The sequence below is a fragment of the Seriola lalandi genome, unplaced genomic scaffold (assembly GCF_002814215.2).
Source record: "Seriola lalandi dorsalis isolate HSWRI2012SDOR001 ecotype SW California unplaced genomic scaffold, Sedor1 jcf7180002054692, whole genome shotgun sequence".
Lineage (NCBI taxonomy): Eukaryota > Metazoa > Chordata > Actinopteri > Carangiformes > Carangidae > Seriola > Seriola lalandi.
In genome coordinates, this window is record NW_019525245.1 from 2009496 (window position 1) to 2031853 (window position 22358).

General features: G+C 40.7%; 4 protein-coding genes across 4 annotated transcripts in view; 1 reads left to right on the plus strand and 3 right to left on the minus strand.

Annotated features, from left to right (window-relative positions):
- Positions 1-419, minus strand: part of LOC111667770 (leucine-rich repeat neuronal protein 2-like) — an 8942-nt gene extending 8523 nt beyond the window's left edge. The window contains exon 1 of the mRNA XM_023423567.2: positions 153-419. The gene's annotated coding sequence lies outside the window, so the exon portion shown is untranslated. The remainder of the gene's footprint in view (positions 1-152) is intronic.
- A 6673-nt stretch (positions 420-7092) lies between these two features.
- On the plus strand, positions 7093-10290 carry LOC111667713 (acidic mammalian chitinase-like). The gene is made up of 11 exons (XM_023423474.1): positions 7093-7150; positions 7303-7332; positions 7424-7625; positions 7759-7815; positions 7905-8070; positions 8715-8839; positions 8930-9053; positions 9163-9345; positions 9453-9572; positions 9674-9812; positions 9888-10290. Exons 1-11 carry the CDS (start codon positions 7126-7128, stop codon positions 10136-10138), a joined length of 1422 nt encoding a protein of 473 aa, XP_023279242.1. The 5' UTR covers positions 7093-7125; the 3' UTR covers positions 10139-10290.
- Positions 10291-10373: 83 nt separating this feature from the next.
- Positions 10374-17320, minus strand: LOC111667715 (sodium- and chloride-dependent neutral and basic amino acid transporter B(0+)-like). The gene is made up of 15 exons (XM_023423476.2): positions 17267-17320; positions 16570-16717; positions 16344-16475; positions 15074-15223; positions 14752-14866; positions 14536-14668; positions 14021-14161; positions 13788-13923; positions 13290-13382; positions 13082-13207; positions 12812-12930; positions 12579-12678; positions 11800-11909; positions 11550-11717; positions 10374-11416 (listed from the first exon to the last, which is right to left on the minus strand). The coding sequence occupies exons 1-15, from the start codon at positions 17318-17320 to the stop codon at positions 11288-11290; spliced, it is 1854 nt and encodes a 617-aa protein (XP_023279244.2). The 3' UTR covers positions 10374-11287.
- Positions 17321-18766: 1446 nt separating this feature from the next.
- Positions 18767-22358, minus strand: part of LOC111667717 (sodium- and chloride-dependent neutral and basic amino acid transporter B(0+)-like) — a 5545-nt gene continuing 1953 nt past the window's right edge. Inside the window, exons 5-13 of the mRNA XM_023423477.2 lie at positions 21530-21670; positions 21305-21440; positions 20941-21033; positions 20726-20851; positions 20507-20625; positions 20322-20421; positions 20130-20239; positions 19780-19947; positions 18767-19601 (exon numbers count right to left, since the gene is read on the minus strand). Coding sequence (XP_023279245.1) covers positions 19446-19601; positions 19780-19947; positions 20130-20239; positions 20322-20421; positions 20507-20625; positions 20726-20851; positions 20941-21033; positions 21305-21440; positions 21530-21670 — 1149 coding nt within the window. The 3' untranslated portion in view covers positions 18767-19445. The remainder of the gene's footprint in view (positions 19602-19779; positions 19948-20129; positions 20240-20321; positions 20422-20506; positions 20626-20725; positions 20852-20940; positions 21034-21304; positions 21441-21529; positions 21671-22358) is intronic.

Sequence of the window (22358 nt, forward strand, 5' to 3'; positions counted from 1 at the left end):
CCCATGTTTCTCTATCTCTAACACACACCTGCTACCATCACCTTTGAATGTGCGTGCATGCATGTGTGCACGAGTGACTGCATGTCTGTGTGAGTCCTACAGTGTCCTGTTAGCCTGGAAAATTCTGTCAACATATTTCATGTTTTTCTTACCGCAACAGAAGCGCCGACTACATCTCTCTCTGTCATTTCTCGCCTGCTTCATGTGCTGTCAGTCTTTCTTTGCCAGTGCCTTTACGTGCTGGGACGCTTATTTCTTCTTCTCCCTCTCAGTCACACGTTTGTGGATCTCTTAAGATTCCTGAAATATCACTTCCCTGGCTCTCCCTCTCTCTGGAGCTGAAGAGAAAATTGGCACAGACTTAGTCCCTCTCTCTCTCTCTCCCTCTCTCTCTCTCTCCCTCCAGCAAAAGAGGAGATGAGGTGTGTTCTGCAGCAGAGCTTCTGTCCCTCTCATCTCTCCTCCTCTCTTTCTACTGCCTGCCTCCCTCTCTCACTCTTTCTCTTGAAAGCCAAGGGAAAACCACTTGCGTTAGTTACAGTGTGTTATTTTTGCTGGATGAGAAGTTTTTCTTTGGCTCCTGGTGGCATTTTAGTTTTATGCCATCGTCTGCAGATTAAAGTCCTGCTCATAATGTCAGGTCCTAGGTAACGAAGCAGCAGAGACAAATCATCATTTAGGTATTTCAGTATGTGTAGCACAGTATTAACACACTGCTGATTGTCTGAAATTCAACCAGAATGTGGAACTTTTTTTTTTTTCAGAGCTGAAGCCGTTTCTCATCATTTCGTTAAACCGACTTGTTGAATTTCATTTCTCTTGTGTGGAATTGTCTCTACATCATTAACTGCATAACATGATTCAACTTCAAGCTCCAACACGGTTTTAATTGGCCTTATTTTAATTGGCCTTATTTTAATGGCGTTAAAAAGAGAAAGCAATATGGAAAAGAAGCATTTTAATCTCGGTACTAAGAGTCTGAGTGTAAACTTTATTCTGTTTCTCTGATTGCAACAGTCTCAGTCTCCTCATTCTGTTTCATATTGTGTTTTAAAGTCAGAACAGCTCTCCTAACAGCTTCTGTATAAGTTCTGTTTAATGCCACATTGACAGGTGCTGGCAACTAATTTAGCCCAGTATGTGTCCAGACAATGAAAGTCTCTCAGACTTACTGCGGCATGTAAACATTTCCAATAACCTCACCATAGCTCTGTAAGGAAGAACTCATGTCATTACTTTGGCTGTGCATTAAAGAAATGGAGAAAGCAAAACAGTTTGACTGTGGTGGAATGGAGGTATAACTCTACTCTGTGGATCGCTCCAGGCTGCGGCAATTCGGCAGTAACATGATAAATAGCGTGCATGCAGCATTGTAAGTAATCCCCTGTGGGTTTTAACTTGGAAGTAAAAGACACTCCACACTTCATACGAATAGTGTAAAGCAGGTGCAGACTGAAGTGGAGGTTTGTGCAAATTGCACCTGCAGTTACAGCAGTGAATAACATTTAAGTATTGAGAGTAAATGTGACCTGCAAACCTGAAGCAGACTGTCAGATAAATGCAGTGATAGGATGATGGGTGAGGTAGACAGCTCAAACAGCATAACTTAGGTGTTTTTCACAGTGGTTCCCAAATCAGTTTGTACTAAGTCTGAAGTTTTGCCACCTGTCATGAATCTGACAGGTCCCAACACAGAATTGTGGTTTTGGCCAATGATTTTTAAAGCCGCTATAATCAATATTAACTATTAATTATAATATTATACACAACAACAATTATAAAAGTATCAGCTGGCTATATGAAATCTCTCTCAGAGAATTAGAGATTGTTTATGTTCAAGTGATAAAGCCCTCTAGTGGCTGTGATGGTTATCATGTGATCAAAGGAGGAAGTCACAAACAGAGTGACAAAGTCCTGAGGTCATGCGAATCAATAAAACGTCGCTAATTATTTCCCATTTCCGAAACAATCCATTTTTTTCTTTTGTTTTTTAAGCATGATCATTTACTGATTGCTGCAAATGTATTCAAAGTGGTGCAATAAAAGAAAAAATTCAAAGAGTTTTATTTGATGTGTGTATGATTAAACATTCAGACAGTGTGAAATGACACGACATCCAGTCTTTATGGGTCAAACGATGCTGGCAGCGGACACAAACTTGCATGAGAACATACATTTTTTATTTGACCACTTAGAGAGATTGTTACATTAAGTGCTTCTAAAGAGAGAACTGAGGTACGTTGTATGGAAAAACTGGTCAGTGATGAAAAATATGTCAGTGGTGAGACACAGCAGACTGTGTGAAGATCAGCTGAGACTAGTGTAACTACTAAAAGTTGCCTTTCACTAATACTCAGATTTCAAGTTGATTTCAAGGACTGCTATAGCTCCCTATTCATCCATGTCCTTTTTCTTTTCATTGGAGTTCACATTTACAGAAAGTAGTGGGAGGGAGGGTGTGTGTGTCTGTGTGTGTGTGTGTATTGAGTGGGTGTGTGGTTACTGAAAATCAGCCAGAGTGGTTGTGAGAGAAAGAAAATGAGGATAGAGAGCCACTGCAGAATACACTGTGAGACGAGAGAGCAGGAAAAGAGAGGATGTGAAGAAAGGAAGAGAAGAGAAGTCAGCTCACGTATTAGTGTAAAGCATGTTTGCAGCTTGAGGGCTTATATTAATGTGTACTGCGTGTGTTAGTGTGTGTGCATACATGTCCATGTGTGCATGTGTGTGAGAAACAGTTGGACTTGGTCTCTAATGGCTTTCCCCTTCATTTGCTTGATTCATTCAGGAGCCAACACACAAAAGCACACACACCCACATGCCCTGCTGACTGAAAGGCAGCAAGGATAAGTGGTAGCTCGCTGAAAGGAAGGGAGCGAGATGAGGTCGCCATAGCAACACTGGGGGGTTGTTGCTTTTATTGGAGAAAGAAAATCAGCTCTGCTTATCCTCCTATCTCTCACTCCTCAGTCTTTCATGTCCCCTCTCTCTCTCCGTCTCACCTTTCTCTTTCTCTGTGTTCATTTCATCCTCCATGGGCTGACGTCAGCTGCCTGGGACGTTTACAGAAAATGTGAAAATTCAAGTCATGTCTGGTGTTAAAGTCTTTGTTGGCACTCTCCTTTTGCAATGTGGCTGAAGATACAGTATAATGTATGGTGCTGTAGTTAAGTTAGTTTTTACAGTTTGAACTATGTTTCAAATTGTAAATCTGTTTTCACACAGTGTGAGTCATATTTTAAGAATAAGAAGTAGAGGTAAAGTATATCATTCTTGCAGCAGTGGTGATGCACACACTGACACTGTTCTTACACCATGTGCCAAATATTTGAGTGTGTTTCCAGCTGACATTGAGTCAAAGTCCTGAGTCAAATTCAGTGATATTATGAATAAATTCACTCTTTGTTTCCTGTATATCTAAACAGAATCGAGCTTGTCACTCTGTCAACTTTAGGAACGTGACTCATTTATCAGAAAAAAGCTTGCACACACACACACACACACACACACACACACACACACACACACACACACACACACACACACACACAAAATCAGCCACAAGATGCATGACAGCACATTATGGCACATGATATCCTAACAGGTTGCGTGTGAAACTGGCACAGCATCCCTTCCCTGTCTCAGCATTTGAATTCTGTTCACAGGTGGACTGTTCCCCGGCTGGACATGGGAACACTGAAGGACTCAAGGACAAGCCTGCCACATTACAGTTAAACGTGTATGTGTGTGTGTGCACATCGAAGCACATCGAAACATGGCAGAGAGAAAATGATTGAGAATTTGCTGCCATGGTGACGAGCTCAGCAGTATCTAATAGCAACGGGTTGTTGAGAAGCCAGCATTATGTGGGAGGTGTGGAGGGGGAGGGAGTAGAGATAGATGGAGGGAAATGAATGCCCCTTCACATTTTGCACTGTATTCACTTTTTCTTCAATATGTGCAGTGATATCATACTGTATGTACAATTTTAATTCTACCTGACTCAAACAGAACAGAAAAACACCAATGCCTAATTACTAATGGTGCACCTTAAATATCCATTCCTACATTTCTGAGGAAGTTCACAGAATCAAGAATAAACCACACATAACGCTGTAGAGAGCGACTGCTAATTGTACAACTTAATCACACCAGTTCCCCTGCTGGGAAAGACCTGAAAATAGAAATGAATGTGTTATAATTACAGAGCTTCAGTATTCAGTGCAGATGGGTTCATTTCAGTGGCTCCATCCTGTGCCTCCAACAGAACGGACAACAGGATTGAAAATGATTACTCATAAATTCTTTGTGTCACATTTCAATTAACTCACAGTGCGTGTTTTTTTGTGTGTGTGCATGGTGTGTGTGTGTGTGTGTGTGTGTGGTATGCGGCTGTTTGTATTGCGTGGGCGATGGCAACAGGTCTGTCTTTTTCTGCTGTCGTTGCCATAGTGAAAGAGACAGAAACAGAGAGTTTCATTTGAGGTTCAATAAGTTCAATATAATTTATCTCTAGAGCAATAAAGAACAAAATCTGGTGTTTCGGAGGTTAAGACCAGTTTCCATTGCAGCATACGTGAAGGTTTTGATCACTTTGAAAAGCAGATGACATGACTGAAGAGGGAATTAAACGGAGCCAAGGATAAATAGTGTCTCATTCTTCAGCAGCTTGTACAAAATGGAGCTGGTCTCGACACAGCTTATTGACTCTCTCTGGTGGTGAGACCTGGCAGTGCGTCTAACACTCTGCTCATGTTCTTACAAAAACATCATCTACAGGCCGGTATATTATTTTACATATTTGCTAAATGTTGCTAAATGCATTCAAATACGTTCAGCTGACATAAAATGTAAAACCCCAAAGGGAAACTTCTATGTGGCCTTAGATGAAAACCTAGCTGAGATGTCCCACTCACCAGTGACATTTACAGCAAGTTTGGTAAAGTAGATGTTGTTGAAATTAAAAAGAGAAGTTCTTTAAAAAGTGGACTCACAACACATTGCCATATGAGTAATGATGCAACAGTGGAGCAACCAAATAAGATAATGACAACAAACAGTTTAGCCTTCAGTATATGTTGAATTAGCTTGATGCTGAAACTCTCGTGCAATAGTTTGATGTTTTTCACTCTGTGTTTATCACGCAGAGACGATACGTAACTGCCGACTATCAAATTATATTTAGAGTGAATACCAAGTGAGTGCAGCGTTGGTCGGTCCACCGCCTTGTGCCAGACTGAAATATCTAACATTGAATGGACTGACATGAAATTTGGTGCAGATATTCAAGATGCTGAAATCAATCAATCCTAATGACTTTAATGATCTCACAACTTTTTATACAAGATAGATTGTCAACACCTTTGCACAGACATTTATGAGAATTAACTTTAACGACTCCCCTGACTTTTCCTCTGGTGCCACCAGCAGGTCAAAGATTTGAACAATGCTTTACTATATGACCAAATGCCAGCAGAACTATATGTCAACATCAGCTGGACTTTGTGCTTAGTGCTAAGCGGTGAATGTTAGCAAGTTAAACATTGAACTAAGGTGGTGAACACGGGAAACATTACACATGATGTAAGCATTGACATTGTGAACATGTTAGCATGCTGACTTTAGCTTAGTGCTGCTTAGAACAGCCTCACAGAGCCACTAGCATATCTGCAGTATTCTTGTGTGATTCAGCTTGTTTGGGTTTTTATTGATTCATCAAAAACCAGGCCAAAGATCAGCCAAAGATCCAGAAATACATACACGCTGAGATATATGCACTACATAACAACAGCCAGAAATAAGTGTGAATGTGTCAGAAAGGGTGGGCTAGTTTCAATCTGTGACAGGTTGAAATGTGATATTAATTACTAACTTTTTTCAAATCCTGACTCACAGCGATGGCGTCCTTGAAAAGTAGTCAACATGTAACTCCAGTGTAACAGTGGTGACCAGCAGAAGACTGTGGTTGTGCTGGGCAGGTCCCAGATATGATGAGCCATTAATGTGAGGCAGGGTGCTGTTGGACCTTATCACACAATATGTCCTGTCTTATAATGTGACTCACACCCACAAGATATACATGCGTCATCTGAAATTAGTTTCTCTCTGATTTTCTCTGTAGTTGTTTCCTTTTAAATGTTTTTTAACTTCATAGAAATGATGTCAAATAAACTGAATAATTGAGTTAATCATATCTTTAAGCCCTTTTGTAGTTATTAATTAAGAGTGTACTTCATTCAGAGTGCCCTTTTATCTAGTATTAAATTGTTCACCTCTGTTATGGATATTCAAAGACAAGGGGAAATACACCATGTTTCACTTTATGCACATAGTTTATTTCTATGTGTGTCTGGCCCTGTTTCTTTCTGAAGTACAACACAGATTTGGTTTGTTAATAACTTTATTTTTTAGCACTTTTCTGTTCTCACCTTACGGTAAAACCCTCTAGAAAGGTGAGTGCCCAACATTAAACAGTTAGTGTATCTTAATGAAAATTTAGAGTGATGGCACAGTCAGTGTAAGACTAATTTTTCAATCCACATCACATAATAATCACCAAACTGCTGGTCCACATCCAAGGACAGGAAAGGACAGAGAGCTTCTCCCAGTTTTAGTAACAGACATAACAATAATAACTGATTTTAACCACATCTAAGGACGATAAGGCATGAAGCAGAGACCTGAGTAAACATGACTATCAAAGAACTTCTGTAAACGGAAAATGGTGGAAATGGTCTTACGTCATAAGGACCATTCATAAAAAATTGTTACGCACAATTTTTTTGAACATTCCTCAACCATTTAAAGTTACAGTCACTACAGTGAAAACCAATGTGTGAACATTTGATATTTGACTTGGTTTTAAGTCAACACAGCGACACAGGCATACATTGCTCTGCCAACTATAATAACCTTGAAAATATCTAATTTATTTTTGGATCATATCATTATCAAAAGGCAAATGAAGGTTATCAGTCTTGACCAAACAAATGAACAAGTTTGACTTTTCACTTCTGCTGAGTAGTCAGACCTCATCAAATATAGTTTACAGATATCGCAGATATGGGGAGAACCTGCGGAGTATAAAAGACTCTGCAGAACCTCAGGTTGTTGTACAGAGGCAACATGGGCAAGCTACTCGTCTGCGTCGGTAAGCTGAGCTCCTTGCTCACAGAATCTTTTCAAACTTTGTTAGTGCACATTTTAGCCTAATTTCATCTTTTAATAATGGAGATTAATCCTCATTAACTGCTCAACCTGCTGCATCTTCACCCTCTCTAACTCTTTCTCTTCTCTCTGCAGGACTGGCACTCCTGCTGCACGTGCAGCTAGGTAATTACATCCCTTATCCACTCAGTGTTGCTATGAATGTGTAAATGTATTTGGTAACATAATTTAAGAGAAATTGTTCCATGTGCTGCAGGATCATCCTACATCCTCTCCTGTTATTTCACTAACTGGGGACAGTACCGTCCTGGAGCAGGCAAGTACTTCCCCACCAACATTGACCCATGTCTCTGTGACCACCTCATCTATGCCTTTGCTGGAATGGACAACAATATGATCAAGACCTACGAGTGGGATGATGTGAAACTCTATGGACAGTTCCAGGCCCTGAAGAACCAGTGAGTACACTCAAATGCTCACAGTGACTCCAGCACATGTGAACACGCATTACAATACTCATAAGCATGCACACACACACACACATGAATTAAGTGAGAGAGTTTAAAGAAATATTGTTGTTGTTGCTTGCAGGAACAGCAACCTGAAGACTCTGCTGGCCATCGGAGGATGGAACTTCGGTACTCAGAAGTAAGTAGTGATGAAATGAGGCTGAACACTCTCGCCATGAGGACCTTGTACCACAGGTAGGAGCGCTCTGACTGTTTTCCTGTCTCCAGGTTCACAGCCATGGTTTCCACTGCTGCCAATCGTCAGACCTTCATCAGCAGCGTGATCACATTCCTGCGCCAGTATCAGTTTGACGGTCTGGATATCGACTGGGAGTACCCTGGCTCTCGTGGCTCCCCACCTCAGGATAAGGAGCTGTACACTGTCCTGGTCCAGGTCGGTGATACTGATATTCAGTTTCTGGCTGTGATGAATCTGGGTTGTGGGCAGAAGTAGAAACATAACACTTTAACCTAACCAGGAAGTCCTGTAGACTTGGTTATATTATGAAAATACACCAATGAAATGCCAATGAAATATTCTACAAAACTTAAACCTCTTAATTAAATCAGTCCAGTTTTAACAGACAGCTGTCTTTGTTGCACCGTGCTGCTCTCGGCTGCTCCAACAACAAAGTAGAAAGTTCAAGTAGTTGTAGAAAGAGGTCTCTGCTCCATTAAATACATTTTACTTTTACGTATTTCCATTAATATTAAATCTTTATGTTTTGGTCTCATTCTGAGCAGCTTTTTTCTAAAGTGTGTGTCCTGACCAATCTCAGATCACTGTTTACATTCATGCAGTCTACCTTAATCTGTCATGACCATGATTTACCCAAACAGCTCTGCCTTCAGTGTTCTTGTAAATGTGTTCAGTTGACGTCTGTCATCGCAGTAATGGTGACAGCCGGTGAGAGCACTTACTTTTAGGAGTCTTTGAGTTCAGTGTTTCTCAGTTTAAAACAAAAAAACCAAGCAAAAAAACCAAACAAACAGTCATACAGCAACTGTAACCGTTTCTGTCCCGTCACCCATCTGTAGGAATTGATGAGCGCCTTTGTGGCTGAGGGCAAGAAGACCAACCGTCCTCGTCTGATGCTGACTGCTGCTGTCTCTGCTGGAAAGGGAACCATTGACTCTGGATACCAGATGGCCCAGATTGGCTCGTGAGTGCATGTGCAAACTTTACATAGCCTCACATTTGCTACACAGTGCACAGCTCTCAATTAACATTGATCCACGTGTTTGTTTGCCAGTGTTCTGGACTACTTCCACGTCATGACCTATGACTTCCATGGTTCTTGGGAGCACAACGTTGGAGAGAACAGTCCTCTGTACAAGGGCCCCGCTGACCAGGGATCCATGATCTACTTCAATGTGGTGAGTGAATCGTTATGTTTCTGTATTACAATTTGCTCCTGCTGTAAATGAATAAAAATGACATGAAGGAACAAGATGCTCATGCTGGTCTGGACTCTCTCATGTATAGGACTATGCCATGAACTACTGGAAGAGCAACGGTGTCCCAGCTGAGAAGCTGCTGGTTGGTTTCCCCACCTATGGCCACACCTTCCGCCTGGCCTCCTCTAACACAGCTGTGGGAGCCCCCGCCAGTGGACCTGGACCTGCCGGACCTTTCACCCGTCAGACCGGCTTCTGGGCCTACTATGAGGTAGGTGCTTCTTTTTTCTGAATCTATATGCATTCATAGGTAAGACAGGACAACATATGTATATGTATTGTGCAGATCCTTAACTTTAATTTTCTCCCTGCCACCAGATCTGCACTTTCCTGAAGCAGGGAGCCACCCAGGCTTGGGACTCCGTCCAGGATGTGCCATACGCCTACCACCAGGGTACCTGGGTTGGATATGACAATGTGAAGAGCTTCCAGGTTAAGGTAAGAAGTTGGATATCATTAGTCACATTCATGTCCCCAACTTTTGTTTTGTTTTTTTCGCTGTAGTTAACACTTGGTTTCACCTCTCATCCACTCTGCAGATTCAGTGGCTGAAGCAGAGTGGTTTTGGTGGAGCCATGGTGTGGAGTCTGGATCTGGATGACTTCACCGGCACTTTCTGTGGCCAGGGAAAATACCCTCTGATCAACACCCTCAAGAGTGGCCTCGGAACTGGGTCTGGTATGTATGAGCCACAATTCCTCATTCCACATGACAATGTTTCAATCTCTTAACATCTTTCATTTCTCTCCTCAGCATGCAGTGCTCGTCCTGAGCCCCTGCCTCCAATCATTCCAACCAAGGCTCAGCCCCAGCCTAGCGGTGGCGGCAGCAGTGGTGGCAGCAGCACAGGATCTGGTTTCTGCGCTGGAAAGTCTAACGGAGTCTACCCAGACCCAACCAACAAGAACCACTTCTATGAGTGCAACCAGGGACAAACCTATGTCCAGCACTGCGCCGTCGGCCTGGTGTTCGACACTAGCTGCAAGTGCTGCAACTGGGCTTAAATGATCCACAGCAGAACTTTATACAGGTTGTTCTTAATTTAGGAGTTGGGTCGACTATCATGTAACATCAGACCATCCAGCTAAGGCCCATCCAAGAACAGCTCTGAAACACTTCATTGATTTAATCTGAATAAATAAGCAACAAAATCAAATCTCTGATGGTTGTGTGTCTCATGTATGTTTCTCTTCAAAATCATAAAACCACAAATGAGCAAAGAAAAAATACATTATCCATCGATGATCAACTACAAATATCAAACATGAGCTGCAAAAAACACTTCTTCACCTGTTCACTTCTCTTATACTGTATATTGCATGAGAAACACAGCAAGAAAGTTCTGACACCTAGGACACACATTTGTATGCAAAAGTTTGGGCACCCCTGAGCAAAGTCCATATATTTTGGTGATTTTTGAAGTGAAAAGAAGTAAATACAGCCCTTGCAGCTAACAGACGTGGAAAATGAGCCTTCTAGTGTTAATGCATTGTTACTTTTTATTTCCTGAACTTAAAAAGTAGAAATAAATTAAAATTAAAAATGTGGCTGTGCAAAAGTTTGGGCGCCCTACTAAGGCAGCACATAGTAACCAACTCTTTGGTAGACATCACAACTTGTGCACACTTTCTGCTCTTGATGGTCGTGATGTCACTCACTCTTCTTGCAGTAATTGTCAATGCAGATAAAACCATGACAAAAGAAGGAGGATGAAATAAAGCAAAGGAATAAAGGCATTATATTTCAAGAGTTAAAATCCCGATATCACCTTCACAGTTCTCCCTTTAAAATATAAATATATTATAATATAAATGTATTCCTGTTACCAAAGAGTTTAACACACACATATGTAAATCTAAACATGGATTTAAAACTATACTGTGGATGTCACATGTTATTTTGAGTAGCATTTGCTGGTGTTTTAGGGGCCTGATGTCCACCAGATGGAGCTCTTGAGAGAATGAAAACAAGAGGAGCTTTTAGCACTCAAAGGCAAACTACAGTTACAACTTACAGTCTTAGTTTAGCATTTTGTTTAACATTGTTCCTTCTGAATCACGGACCTAATCAGACCAACCAACAATACAGTGTTATATGTAACATATCTGTAAATCATAAGAGTACAAATCAGTGTTATGAACTGGAAGTTACATTTACATTTGTTTATCGTTTGTTGACACTGCTTTTTGCTGGCGGCAGCGTTCTTTTGAGTAGCGTTCTCCTCGATGGATGTCCAGGTAGGGATGCCAATCCTCTGAAGGAGAGCACAAAAACTTCAGACGCTGTGGAAGGTGTGGCACAAATAGAAGATCATGAATATGGGTGCACGCTTAGTGGAGCATCACTGCCTCTACAGAAGTAAAAATCTCAGCCTGCTGTAAATGTGTCTTGTTTTATAGGAGACAACAAATGCACCTTCCAGAGGCTTCCCTCTGCTTTTATCAGCTTGTAACCAGCGACAACAGGGATCCAGATGAGGATGGCTGCAACCATGCACCAACCCAGAGCCAAGCCCCAGGCTGGATAGTGGACTTGTCCATAGGTGGGGGGGGCAAAGTTTATCAGAGACCAGAACAATATCACCTAGACAATGAAGTAAATGTATTACAGGTTGCATTTTCTTCAACAATGTAAAAGAAAAGAACAAAATTGAAGTTGTAATCACCAGAATGATGCAGGGACTGATGAAGAACCAACATGCTCTCCACCACAGCCAGAAGCAGAAGCTTTTATTTCCAATCATCATCTCAATGTCTTCAATAAAACGGTTCCCTCCTATAATGCATGAGACGAACAAGCACATGCACAACTGAGGGCAAAAGAAAGCTGTCTCACTGATTCTTAAGCTTACATCAGTCACTCAGTCAACTGCTAGCCAAAGTGTTAACAATGCCATTTCTTTTTCCATTAATTCTGGTGATATTCTATGTTGTACATTTCGAGTCAGTCTTACCTACACTGTCCTGCTTCCATAAATACTTACTACCACACCAAAGCCAAAGCGGAAAGTAGTCCCCAACAAATGTATGTTTTACTCCTGTTTGAGTAAGGCTTGCTAAAAACTACAGTGTCCAGCTGAGGTCAGAAAGTTGTGAGAAACATGGCTTTGTTGGTTTCGGTTCATAAGCATATCGACAGCCTTGTCCTGTAATAACTAACCAGCAAAATTTAGCTAATTTGGGTAACTAAAGTGGTTGATAACCAAGCTAACAACTTATTCAAGCCATGCGCACCCAGTAGGACAGACTGACCTATGACAGGCAGTGATTTGCCTGGCCCTTAATTGGCTGAAGCTTTAGGAACATTGCTGACACTGACTATGTCATGCACATAGGTATACATGGTCATGCATGCAGTAAATACAGCCAAGTTAATGAAACAAGTTGTAAAGTTTAATGTATCAAATATCACTTACATATCAGGATAGCTGTCATTTATATTTACCGTATATGTAGCAGAGGCCAATGACCTCTATGAAAGCCACAATAAGCATCATCCAGCTGGCAGCAAACTGGTCGATTAGAGTTACCCAGTATATTCCTGCCTACACACACACACACACACACGCACACACACACACACACACCACACACACACACACACAGAGGCACTATAGGTCATCGTGGTAACAATATCAGACAGTGGTAATAGAGTCAGTGTTGGCAGACCTACTGTACCCTTGTGACACATGGTAGGCCCAAGAGGAAGACGATGACACATGTCCCTATAGTCAGTACGGCCCGTTTGGATTTGAAGATTTCAGGGAAGGCGTCAAACAAGCAGGTGGTTATCACCTCTAACGACAAGAGGAGGGATGAGAATCGATGAGCCAACTGAATGGTAAACAGGGATTTTTTTCTACAGATCCTATTGGTTCAGTTAAGTTTCTAGATTTATGCCAGTTAGCGGGGTATGACATCAAAGCCACTGGTAAGTCACAATCTCACCTATTTGTGTAAACTGAGTGTCCAGGCCAACTATGAAAAGCATTAAAAAGAACAGGACAGACCACAGAGGGGAAACAGGAAGCTTAGCCAGAGCCTCTGGATATGCAATGAATGCCAGTCCAAACCCTGAATGAAGACAGAAAACCAAAACATCAGAGAACATACAGCTCTCATTCTTTAAGATTCAGTGGTATTATGGGTTTCTTACCTTCCTTCACCACTTTTCCAACTGGCTTTCCATAGATGTGAGCCATATGACCCAAAATTGAAAAAATGGCAAAGCCTGCAAACACACTGCTGCCTGGGAGGGGTTGAAAACAGTCACATAGCCTAATCAATATAAAGATAATATGCTCTTTTTCACACATATTGGGGCTTTATATGTACCTGGTCAGGTAACCAGGATGAAGCTTGGAGAGCTTCCTGTGTAAAAGGGTGAGACCCAAACCATTTCCTCAAGGCTTTTGTCTACTACAGAAAATGAAAGCATCAGCTATAATGACCAGTGGACCCGCTGGACTGCAGTGGCTCCACGGTGTCTCTTTTTATACTACCACCTGGTAACGCCTAAGTGAGGAATTTTCAAGATGTATACATAGTGGATTGAATATTTAATAGAAATACTTAGATGATATTTTTTTCTCAATAGTGAAGCTGCAAAAATAAATAAACAAACTTGCTTTCAACTGAAATGGTGTTTTCCTACCATGGTTAATGAGGGTTATAACAACTGAATCCAGAAACATGTTGTTGTGGAAGTTGTTATAGGAAGCAAGGGTCCCAATACCACCCCATGCAATGGACAGGGAAAAAAAAGTCTGAGTCGCTGCATCTTTCCAGACCTAAAACACACCATATTTTCAAGAGTGATTTATGACATATTTTGCAAATGTATGCCTACTTTTGTAATGTCTTACACTGGGATAGCTGGGCTCCTACCTGTGCTTCCGTTAGTTTAGTCAAATTGGATTGTGAACCAATGTAGAACTCGATCCCATCTTGCGCTCCCTCCAGTGTCACACCTCTGATCAGCAGGATCAAAATCACCACATACGGTAACGTAGCTGTGAAATACACAACCTGGAGAGAAAAAGGTCTCAAAGTCATTCAATGGACTTGTGAGAGAAATGTAAGTGATGTAAAATAGAAAAGAGATGTAAAGTTGCTACAAGTACAATGAGCAGGATAAGCAACCTGTCTTTAGCATATGGTGTACCATATCACCACTGCTTAACCAAATGAATGTATGAACCATGGCATGTAGTGTTTGTTCCTGCACAGCACCAGAAATTCAAGGATTAATATGTCTGAATTCTCAAAGTGGGAGATGTATTCTGTATTTCTGTGCAGCTGTGAATGAATATGGTGTTTAATGACTCAGATTCATGGTACTGTAATTTTCTGTTATTTTTCACAAACAGAGACACATGAATATGAATGGGTTGATGACGTACTTTTCCCGATGACTTGATGCCTCTGATGAGCGCTGCAGCAACAAGTATGGAGCTCAGCAGCAGACAGAGGGCCAAGTGCCAAACTATTGGTCCTGTTTCATCTAGACCACTGGATCTCTGCAGAGCCACGAGACTGAGGAGGAGAGACATCTGGCTGTACAGACACTGCAGTATGACAAGTGTGTGTAAATTTGTGCTTGTTTGTGTGATTCTTACTCCCAGTACTGTTCACTTGGACTCCGCACAGAAGCTGTGATCATGTCAGATGAAGGACAAGTAGTGTTTTCCTGAGTCCAGTTGGCCACTAAAACACCACTTACACTACAAGACACTAGAAAAGGAGAGAGGTGAATGGCTTGTTTAAAATATCGGTCTATATTATGGGTGTATACAAGCATTAAATCCCAAGAAGCGTTTACATTACATGAGTCTATCCTGCTTGATACAAATAAAAGACAATGAACTGCACTTCTTAAATAGTTGTGAGAATATTTTGCACACACACCCCTTCACAAGAATAGGAAATAAAAAACAGCACCTATTGACATCGTGCTGCAGTTACTGAAGCAGCTGGACCACGGCAGAGGAAACTGGAAGGAGGCGAACATGTAGTACAGGCTGTAGGCGACGATAACGTTATAATAAATTGACACAAATGTGTTCATCGCAACCATGGAAAAGCCGACACCTGAGGAAGATAACAGATTATAGTGCAATATGACCCCACTGAGCTCTGAAATCACAAACTGTCATTTTCTCTCTCTCGTATCTTTTCTGATCCTGAAACAATCATATAATTGAACCTATTTGTAAGTTTTGCCAACATTAGCCAATTTCGTTATTTACTTACCAGTTTAAAACAAATGTTATGAGTTCAACATCTAACTTTATTCCTTTCCTCAGAAAGAGCTGTCTCCAGGGGTGTAAAGCAACCATCTTGTTTTGCTTCTATTTCTGTCACTTCTTTTCTTCTACTGGAGTTAGCATGCTAACCAGCAAGCCCCAGCCTGGTTGGACTATCTCGTCACTTTCCGATACCGAGTCACTGTAGCGTGCAGTCTGCCCTGAATAAGAAGTGCTCAGAGGGTGTATTATAACCTCTTGTCTTGTAAGCGCAACGACAGCTTAAGCTTTTGGCAAGACTGGTAGGCTCTGTTGATACTAACACTGGCTATGTAGCGATGGCAAAATGAACAAATGGCTCCTTTAAGACTTTTATCTGCTTTTGTAATTTATATATATATATATATATATATATATATATGTGTGTGATGACCATGTGAAAAGTCTAAAGGGGAAATGTCTCTTTGGTGGAACTGCTATCAACTTAGATATCTGAAACATGACAAGGAGCCCTAACTCGATACTGCTTTTAAGTGATAGGCAGAAAGTTTGCAAAGTCTTACTCTGCAAAGTCATGAGTAAATTGCAGGTCAGATCAATATAGGGCAGTAAAAAGTACTAATAGTAACTAGTAACACAGAGATATAATCAAAATTACCAAATTCTACAGTTCTAACTTCTCAAATGTGAGTATTTCCTTCATTTAAAGAATCAACAAATTTATCAACAATAAAAATAACTGATACAGTGGTTGCAGCCCTTTTTTTTAAATAAAGTATCTATCTATCTATCTATCTATCTATCTATCTTTTTACAATAATTTCATAAATTTATGGAAATCTCTCACATTTGGGTTCTACTTCTGATTTTGAGGATTTAAATGTTTACCAACAGTAAATGGCAGTCACATTTAATATCTCTGTCTTCAGTGTGGGATTGTTTAGCAGTACTTCTTTCAGGCTCACCTTGCAGTATCGGCACTGCTCGCCACATGTTGATTGGACCTTGGCTGCAGAATTGACCGATGGCGTTTTCCAGGAAGAAAAAAGGGATTCCGCAGAGAAACAACGTCACGAAATAAGGAATGAGAAATGCACCTGCTCACAGAGATAGAAGTAAGTTTTCAGGATATTCATTTTTACAACAGTGTTATCAAAAGTGATTTTCTAAACACTGATGCCAAATAATCACCTCCTCCATTCTTATAGGCTATATATGGAAATCTCCAGATATTTCCCAGGCCAATAGCATAGCCGATCATAGAGAGGATATATTCTCTCTTGTTGGTCCAGTTTCCACGCCCAGTATTCTCATCACCATCAGCCACGCGGGAGCCCTGCTGAAAAAAACAGAATTTTACAAGTTGTAAGATATTGTCTCGGGTATAAATCAACATGACAACTATTAAGCCTAATCACCCATTAACATGTTTACAATCTAACCAAATAGTTGCTGATTTGACTGATGAACACCTTCAACCAAAGATGGGGGAAACTAACCAACAAGATCCACTGCTGTGGATTTTCCACAGGAGACATTTTAACTTGTAACTACAGGAAAAATACAATAACAATAATAATAGTTGTTATTAATCACACTTCCTGCTGAAAGTATCCATGTGATTGCAGGAAAGTTTACTGGTGTTTCATTTATAACTTCATCCACTGAATGATAGCTATCTGGGAAGAGTAAACACATTTATAAACATTTATAGTTTTGGAGCAAAAGTCATTTTTGATGAATAAATATGCCTAATTATGTATAAACAAAATGATTTTCGTTTAATAGGTATAGCGCCATATTTATGTGTCACGAGGTCAAACCGAATGATTCTGTTGTGGCCGTAACAGTAACAATGTGAAAATAAAACCCATATACTGTATCCTACCGGATCAGAAAGAATAGCAGAGTCCTTGGACATCTTAGAGACATATTTCCACATGTCTTTTCATCTGCTTCTGATGGTCTGTAGAAGAAAATTCAAATTCCTTAAAAACATGTCTAGCTTTTTTGTAAAAGTTTCAACACAAAAAGGACAACTTGTAGGACACCTAAGTTGTAGTCACTGTTTCATTTGTAAATCATTGTGCAAGATAGCAGACAGCTTATTAAGTTTCCACAGCAACAATACTTGCTGCTTGCTACGAGTCAGGCGCAAATATCCACATCTAGCTTTATCTGGCTTTTCTCCTCCTCAATGCATAAGTCACTTGATGGGTATATAATGTTACATGTTTTCATTAGTGACCAGCTACAGTAGGCGTGATAACGATATTGTGAATTCATTCAGTAAATGTTGCTATACTAGGCTAGTCACTGCTAGCATTTCCACATATGCCGGCTTTTGTCGAGTCATTGTCTGTTATTATGGGAAAACTACATTCAGGGGATTATTATGGCGAGAAACAAGAACATACTATATATGTAAACCACTGTTTGTTTTTCCTCCTCTCATAACAACCCAGTGCCACTCAACATACATAAATGACAAACTTTGCAATAGACATAATAAAAAGTGGAGACAGGTCTCCTACATCCAGCCTTAACTTTTAGAAAATGCTATTAAGAGTGCATTACATTGGTTACCCTATCTTCTCGATCCCTGCAGCACCTTTAGGATACCCTCACACACACACACACACACACACACACACACACACACACACACACACACACACACACACACACACGTTGATTGCCCCATATTAAATAATAAAACTATTTAACTGTGAATGATCTTGTCTCTATCTCACACCCACAGATCCCAAAATCAACAGTACAGATTTTGTAGGAACTGAGACAGCTCCTTCTACAGCAGTGAATAATCTAGATGCTTCAGTGGTTGAGAAGTTTTAGTTTAGTTGTACTTGACTTTATGAGAATGGAGACGTTACAGAAAATCACTTGCAACCACAAGATGACAAGGATGATACAATTAAGTCAGGGGTAATTTCCTTTGTGGCCTTACCAAGTAAACAATAAATAGATAGCTATGTTACTTACTTTATCATCCGTGAAATCTCTTCAGTTTCCCTGGAGTTTTGACTCTCCTGCTTGAAGCACTAAACACACACCAGCCACTGCATTTACATTCTGGTTCAACTGGTCATGTTCCTGTCTCGGGGAAATGTTTCTATTGATCCAAGAGTCTACTGACAAAGCTCTATCATATGGTAGGTTATATGGGCTACTGCTGAGGGCTGTGCACTGGGAAATAAAATGTGTTCCCACTGCTTTGTAAAGGCTATTGATGGAATGATAGCATGAGCTTGCATGCCAGACTTACCTATTGTGGAGAATGATTTTTTTTACCATGTTAAATCCCAATTAACATTTTTGCTTAATCCACGTTGAATTTCTAGTCATTCTAAATAATTTCACCACAAAATAGAGAAGCAGAAAGAAGTTATTTATTGTAGAATATCAGAGGTGAGGAACAGAGCATTTAGTTAATTAACAAGAAACTGCACTTGATATTGAAAGACAAGCATGCTTACTGAAACACAAGTTGTGTACTGGTAGAAAATTAAACATTATGGATGAAAGATTGAATTAATAAAAACCCCATGGATCACTGAAGAAATAAGAAACACTACCTGATACTAAAGCCCCATTATGTAATATTTTTGGTAAATAAATTGAATCAAATAATTCCCTTTAACATGAAAGCATCCCTCTCTTTCACTGTAAACACACAACCTCACGTTACTTTGTTGCATACTACCTATCCCGACAGGTAATGTATATTTCTCCCTGAAGAGAGTGGGCCAAACCTCAGCTAAAACAAAAGTGTATGAAGACATGTGTAGGTGGACATTTTGACAAGGAAGATGATTACAAAAGGATGCACATGTTGCCCTGGTTCTGCTGGAACCATAGGCGACTGATCGATCACATCCGCCATTAGATATTTGTATCTGCAATGGGTTCGCATTTGAGTTTCTCTCTGCCTCCCGGAGGTCAAAAATTCATCAAAGCAGCTTTAACTTTCAGTACAAGGTGTTCACCGAGTAACACTGCTCCACCAAAGGGAAGAAATTGACAGGTAAACACGACAAAAAGACGCATCAGAGCCATGAGCTAGTGATTACATTTACATTTACTTCTGGTCTGTTTGTGTGTTTCTTCCTGTGGCGGCAGCGTTCTTCTGAGTAGCGCTGTCCTCGATGGACATCCAGGTAGGGATGCCATTCCTCGGATGGAGAACACAATGACTTCACACGCTGTGGAAAGTAAGAGATTAGGATTGTGAATATAGGTAGGTTTTTTTTGTCTAGAGACCTCTTCCTGGCATCTATGGAAACAATCTGAAACTGAGCAACATTTCAATGCTTTTTCCAGGTATCATAACACACACACACACACACACACACACACACACACACACACACACACACACACCTCCCATGGGTTTCCCTTTGTTCTCATCAGCTTATACAAAGCAACAACAGGGATCCAGAGTAGGATGAATACAACCATGCACCAGCCCAGAGCCAAGCCCCAGACTGGGAACTGGACTTCTCCATAGCGGGGTGGTGTAAATGTCATCACAGACCAGATTAGGATCACCTAGACAACAGAGAGAATTAACATGATGTAGTGTGATATCCAGCCACATTTTGCCACTTGTCATTACTAAACTTCTTGATTAAACTCCTGTGATGGCAACATCACTCATCAACATAGATATAAGTAAATGCCCAAACAAGTCATTAATACAGAGTGAATCTTTTGTGTAAGGTTGTACTCACCACTATGATGCAGGGGCTGATGAAGAACCAACATGCTCTCCACCATAACCAGAAAGTGAAACTCTTATGTCCAAGCATCATCTCAATGTCTTTAATGAAACGGTTCCCTCCTGTAAAGCACGAGAACATGGCTGGAGACCAAAGCTATCTTTGTCACCTTTACACGCACATATGTCCAATTATCATATTTACCATATATGTAGCAGACACCAATGATCTCCAAGAGGACCAAAACTAGCAGCACCCAGCTGGCAACAAACTGGTCGATTAGAGTTACCCAGTATATTCCTGCCTATCTCAAACACACAAACACACACACATGGGCTGAGCAGGTCAACTCTACGTCGGACACAAAGTTATACTCAGGTGGGCTTTACCTGTGTGACACACGGTAGACCAAGGAGATAGAGGATGGCACATGTCGTTGAGGTCAATAAGGCACGCTTGGATTTGAAGATGTTTGGAAAAGCATCTAACAGGCAGGTGGATATCACCTCTAACAACAAGAGGAGATTTGAAGACACAGCAATTTACCAAAACAGCAGTGGTCTGAATGTTTTGCAAATAAAACAGTAAATGGCAGCATAACATCTCACCTATTCCTGCAAACTGAGAGTCCAGACCAACAGTCAGAAGCATGAAGAAGAACAAAATGGACCACAGAGGGGAAATGGGAAGCTTGGACAAAGCATCTGGATATGCAATGAATGCCAGGCCAAACCCTGCACGAAGACAAAGAAGCAAAACATCAGAGGCCAATTACCAGTCTTCCACATTTTCACTTGGTGCCCACATGGTGTGTCTGTCTGACCTTCCTTTACAACTTGTCCAACTGGCATTTTGTAGATGTGAGCCATGTGGCCCAAAATTGAAAATATGGCAAAGCCTGCAAACACACTGGTGCCTGGGAAAAGGTAAAAATAGTAAAATGGATTAGTGATCTTTGGGATAATATATTTAAATTAATATAATACAATAGAAGAACACAATACTTTCCCTTATTTGAAATGAGCCACATGCCTGAGACAGGATTGGCAGACATCCTGTTCTGGACACAATGACAACCGTTTACCTGCGACTGTGCATGCAGGCGTAAAGACTAGCCTACTATAAATCCTATATGTCTTTTAAAACATAAAAAATATATGAACTTCATGCAAACAATTTGCTCCCACCTGCATTAGTAAGTGTTACTACAAATGAGTCCTTGAACACGTTGTTGTGGAAGTTGCTATAGGAAGCAAGAGTCATGACTCCACCCCAGCCAATAGAGAGAGAGTAGAAAGTCTGAGTTGCTGCATCTTTCCAAACCTAAAAAAAACACAGTCATGTTTTGAATTAAAAAAAAACAAAAAAAACAGAACAAAGCAAGCAAGCAACAAGCAAGGCTGGTTTCCTACCTGTGCTTCAGTCAGTTTCGTCAGATTAGACTGGGAACCAATGTAGAACTCTATCCCATCTCTAGCTCCCTCTAGTGTCACACCTCTGATCAGCAGGATTATTATCACCACATAAGGAAATGTGGCTGTGAAATACACAACCTAAAGAGACAAAAGCCAAGAGTTAGCATTGTGAAAAAATGATGAAATCAGTTGCATTTCCTGTTCTTGGTGCTGAGTTTCAAGCTTAAATTGTGAAACGTGTAAGGCCCTACATTTGCAAATGTGACTGCTATATTGCAATTGGCATTTGCCTCTGTTCCTTTTCCTCTCTTCATATATTCGATATTGATACAAATTTCCAGTCTGAAGGTAGTTGTCCCTAAAATATGATGACAAGTGTGTACATTGCTTGTAGCTGTACGCTTGGAGTCTGAGGGGAGGATTGCTTCCGTTGGATCCTATGCATGTATTATAATGATTTATCCACAGGTCTGACTGAGCAGGTGTCCCGGTGGCCTCCGACCTCTAGGGGACCTCCAAAGCCCCACTAACTGTGGCGTTATCCCACATAAATTAATTGAGCGTGTGTATTTTGAAATACGAAACGAATACATGTGGAGTTAGTATATTTGCAAACAGCAACAGCCACTAACGGTAGTTCAGCTGAGCAGGAACATATTCCTGACTCAGGAAAGTATTGTTTCAATCATGTATTGTAAATCCTGTATGATGAAATATATCTACAGGTGTTTATATTGTTCTTCAGGTTGTGATCATACGTTGTAGCCTGTCAGTTTAAATCCTGTGCAAGCTACAGGTGTTTCAAAACCTTGGATTACGAGTGTGA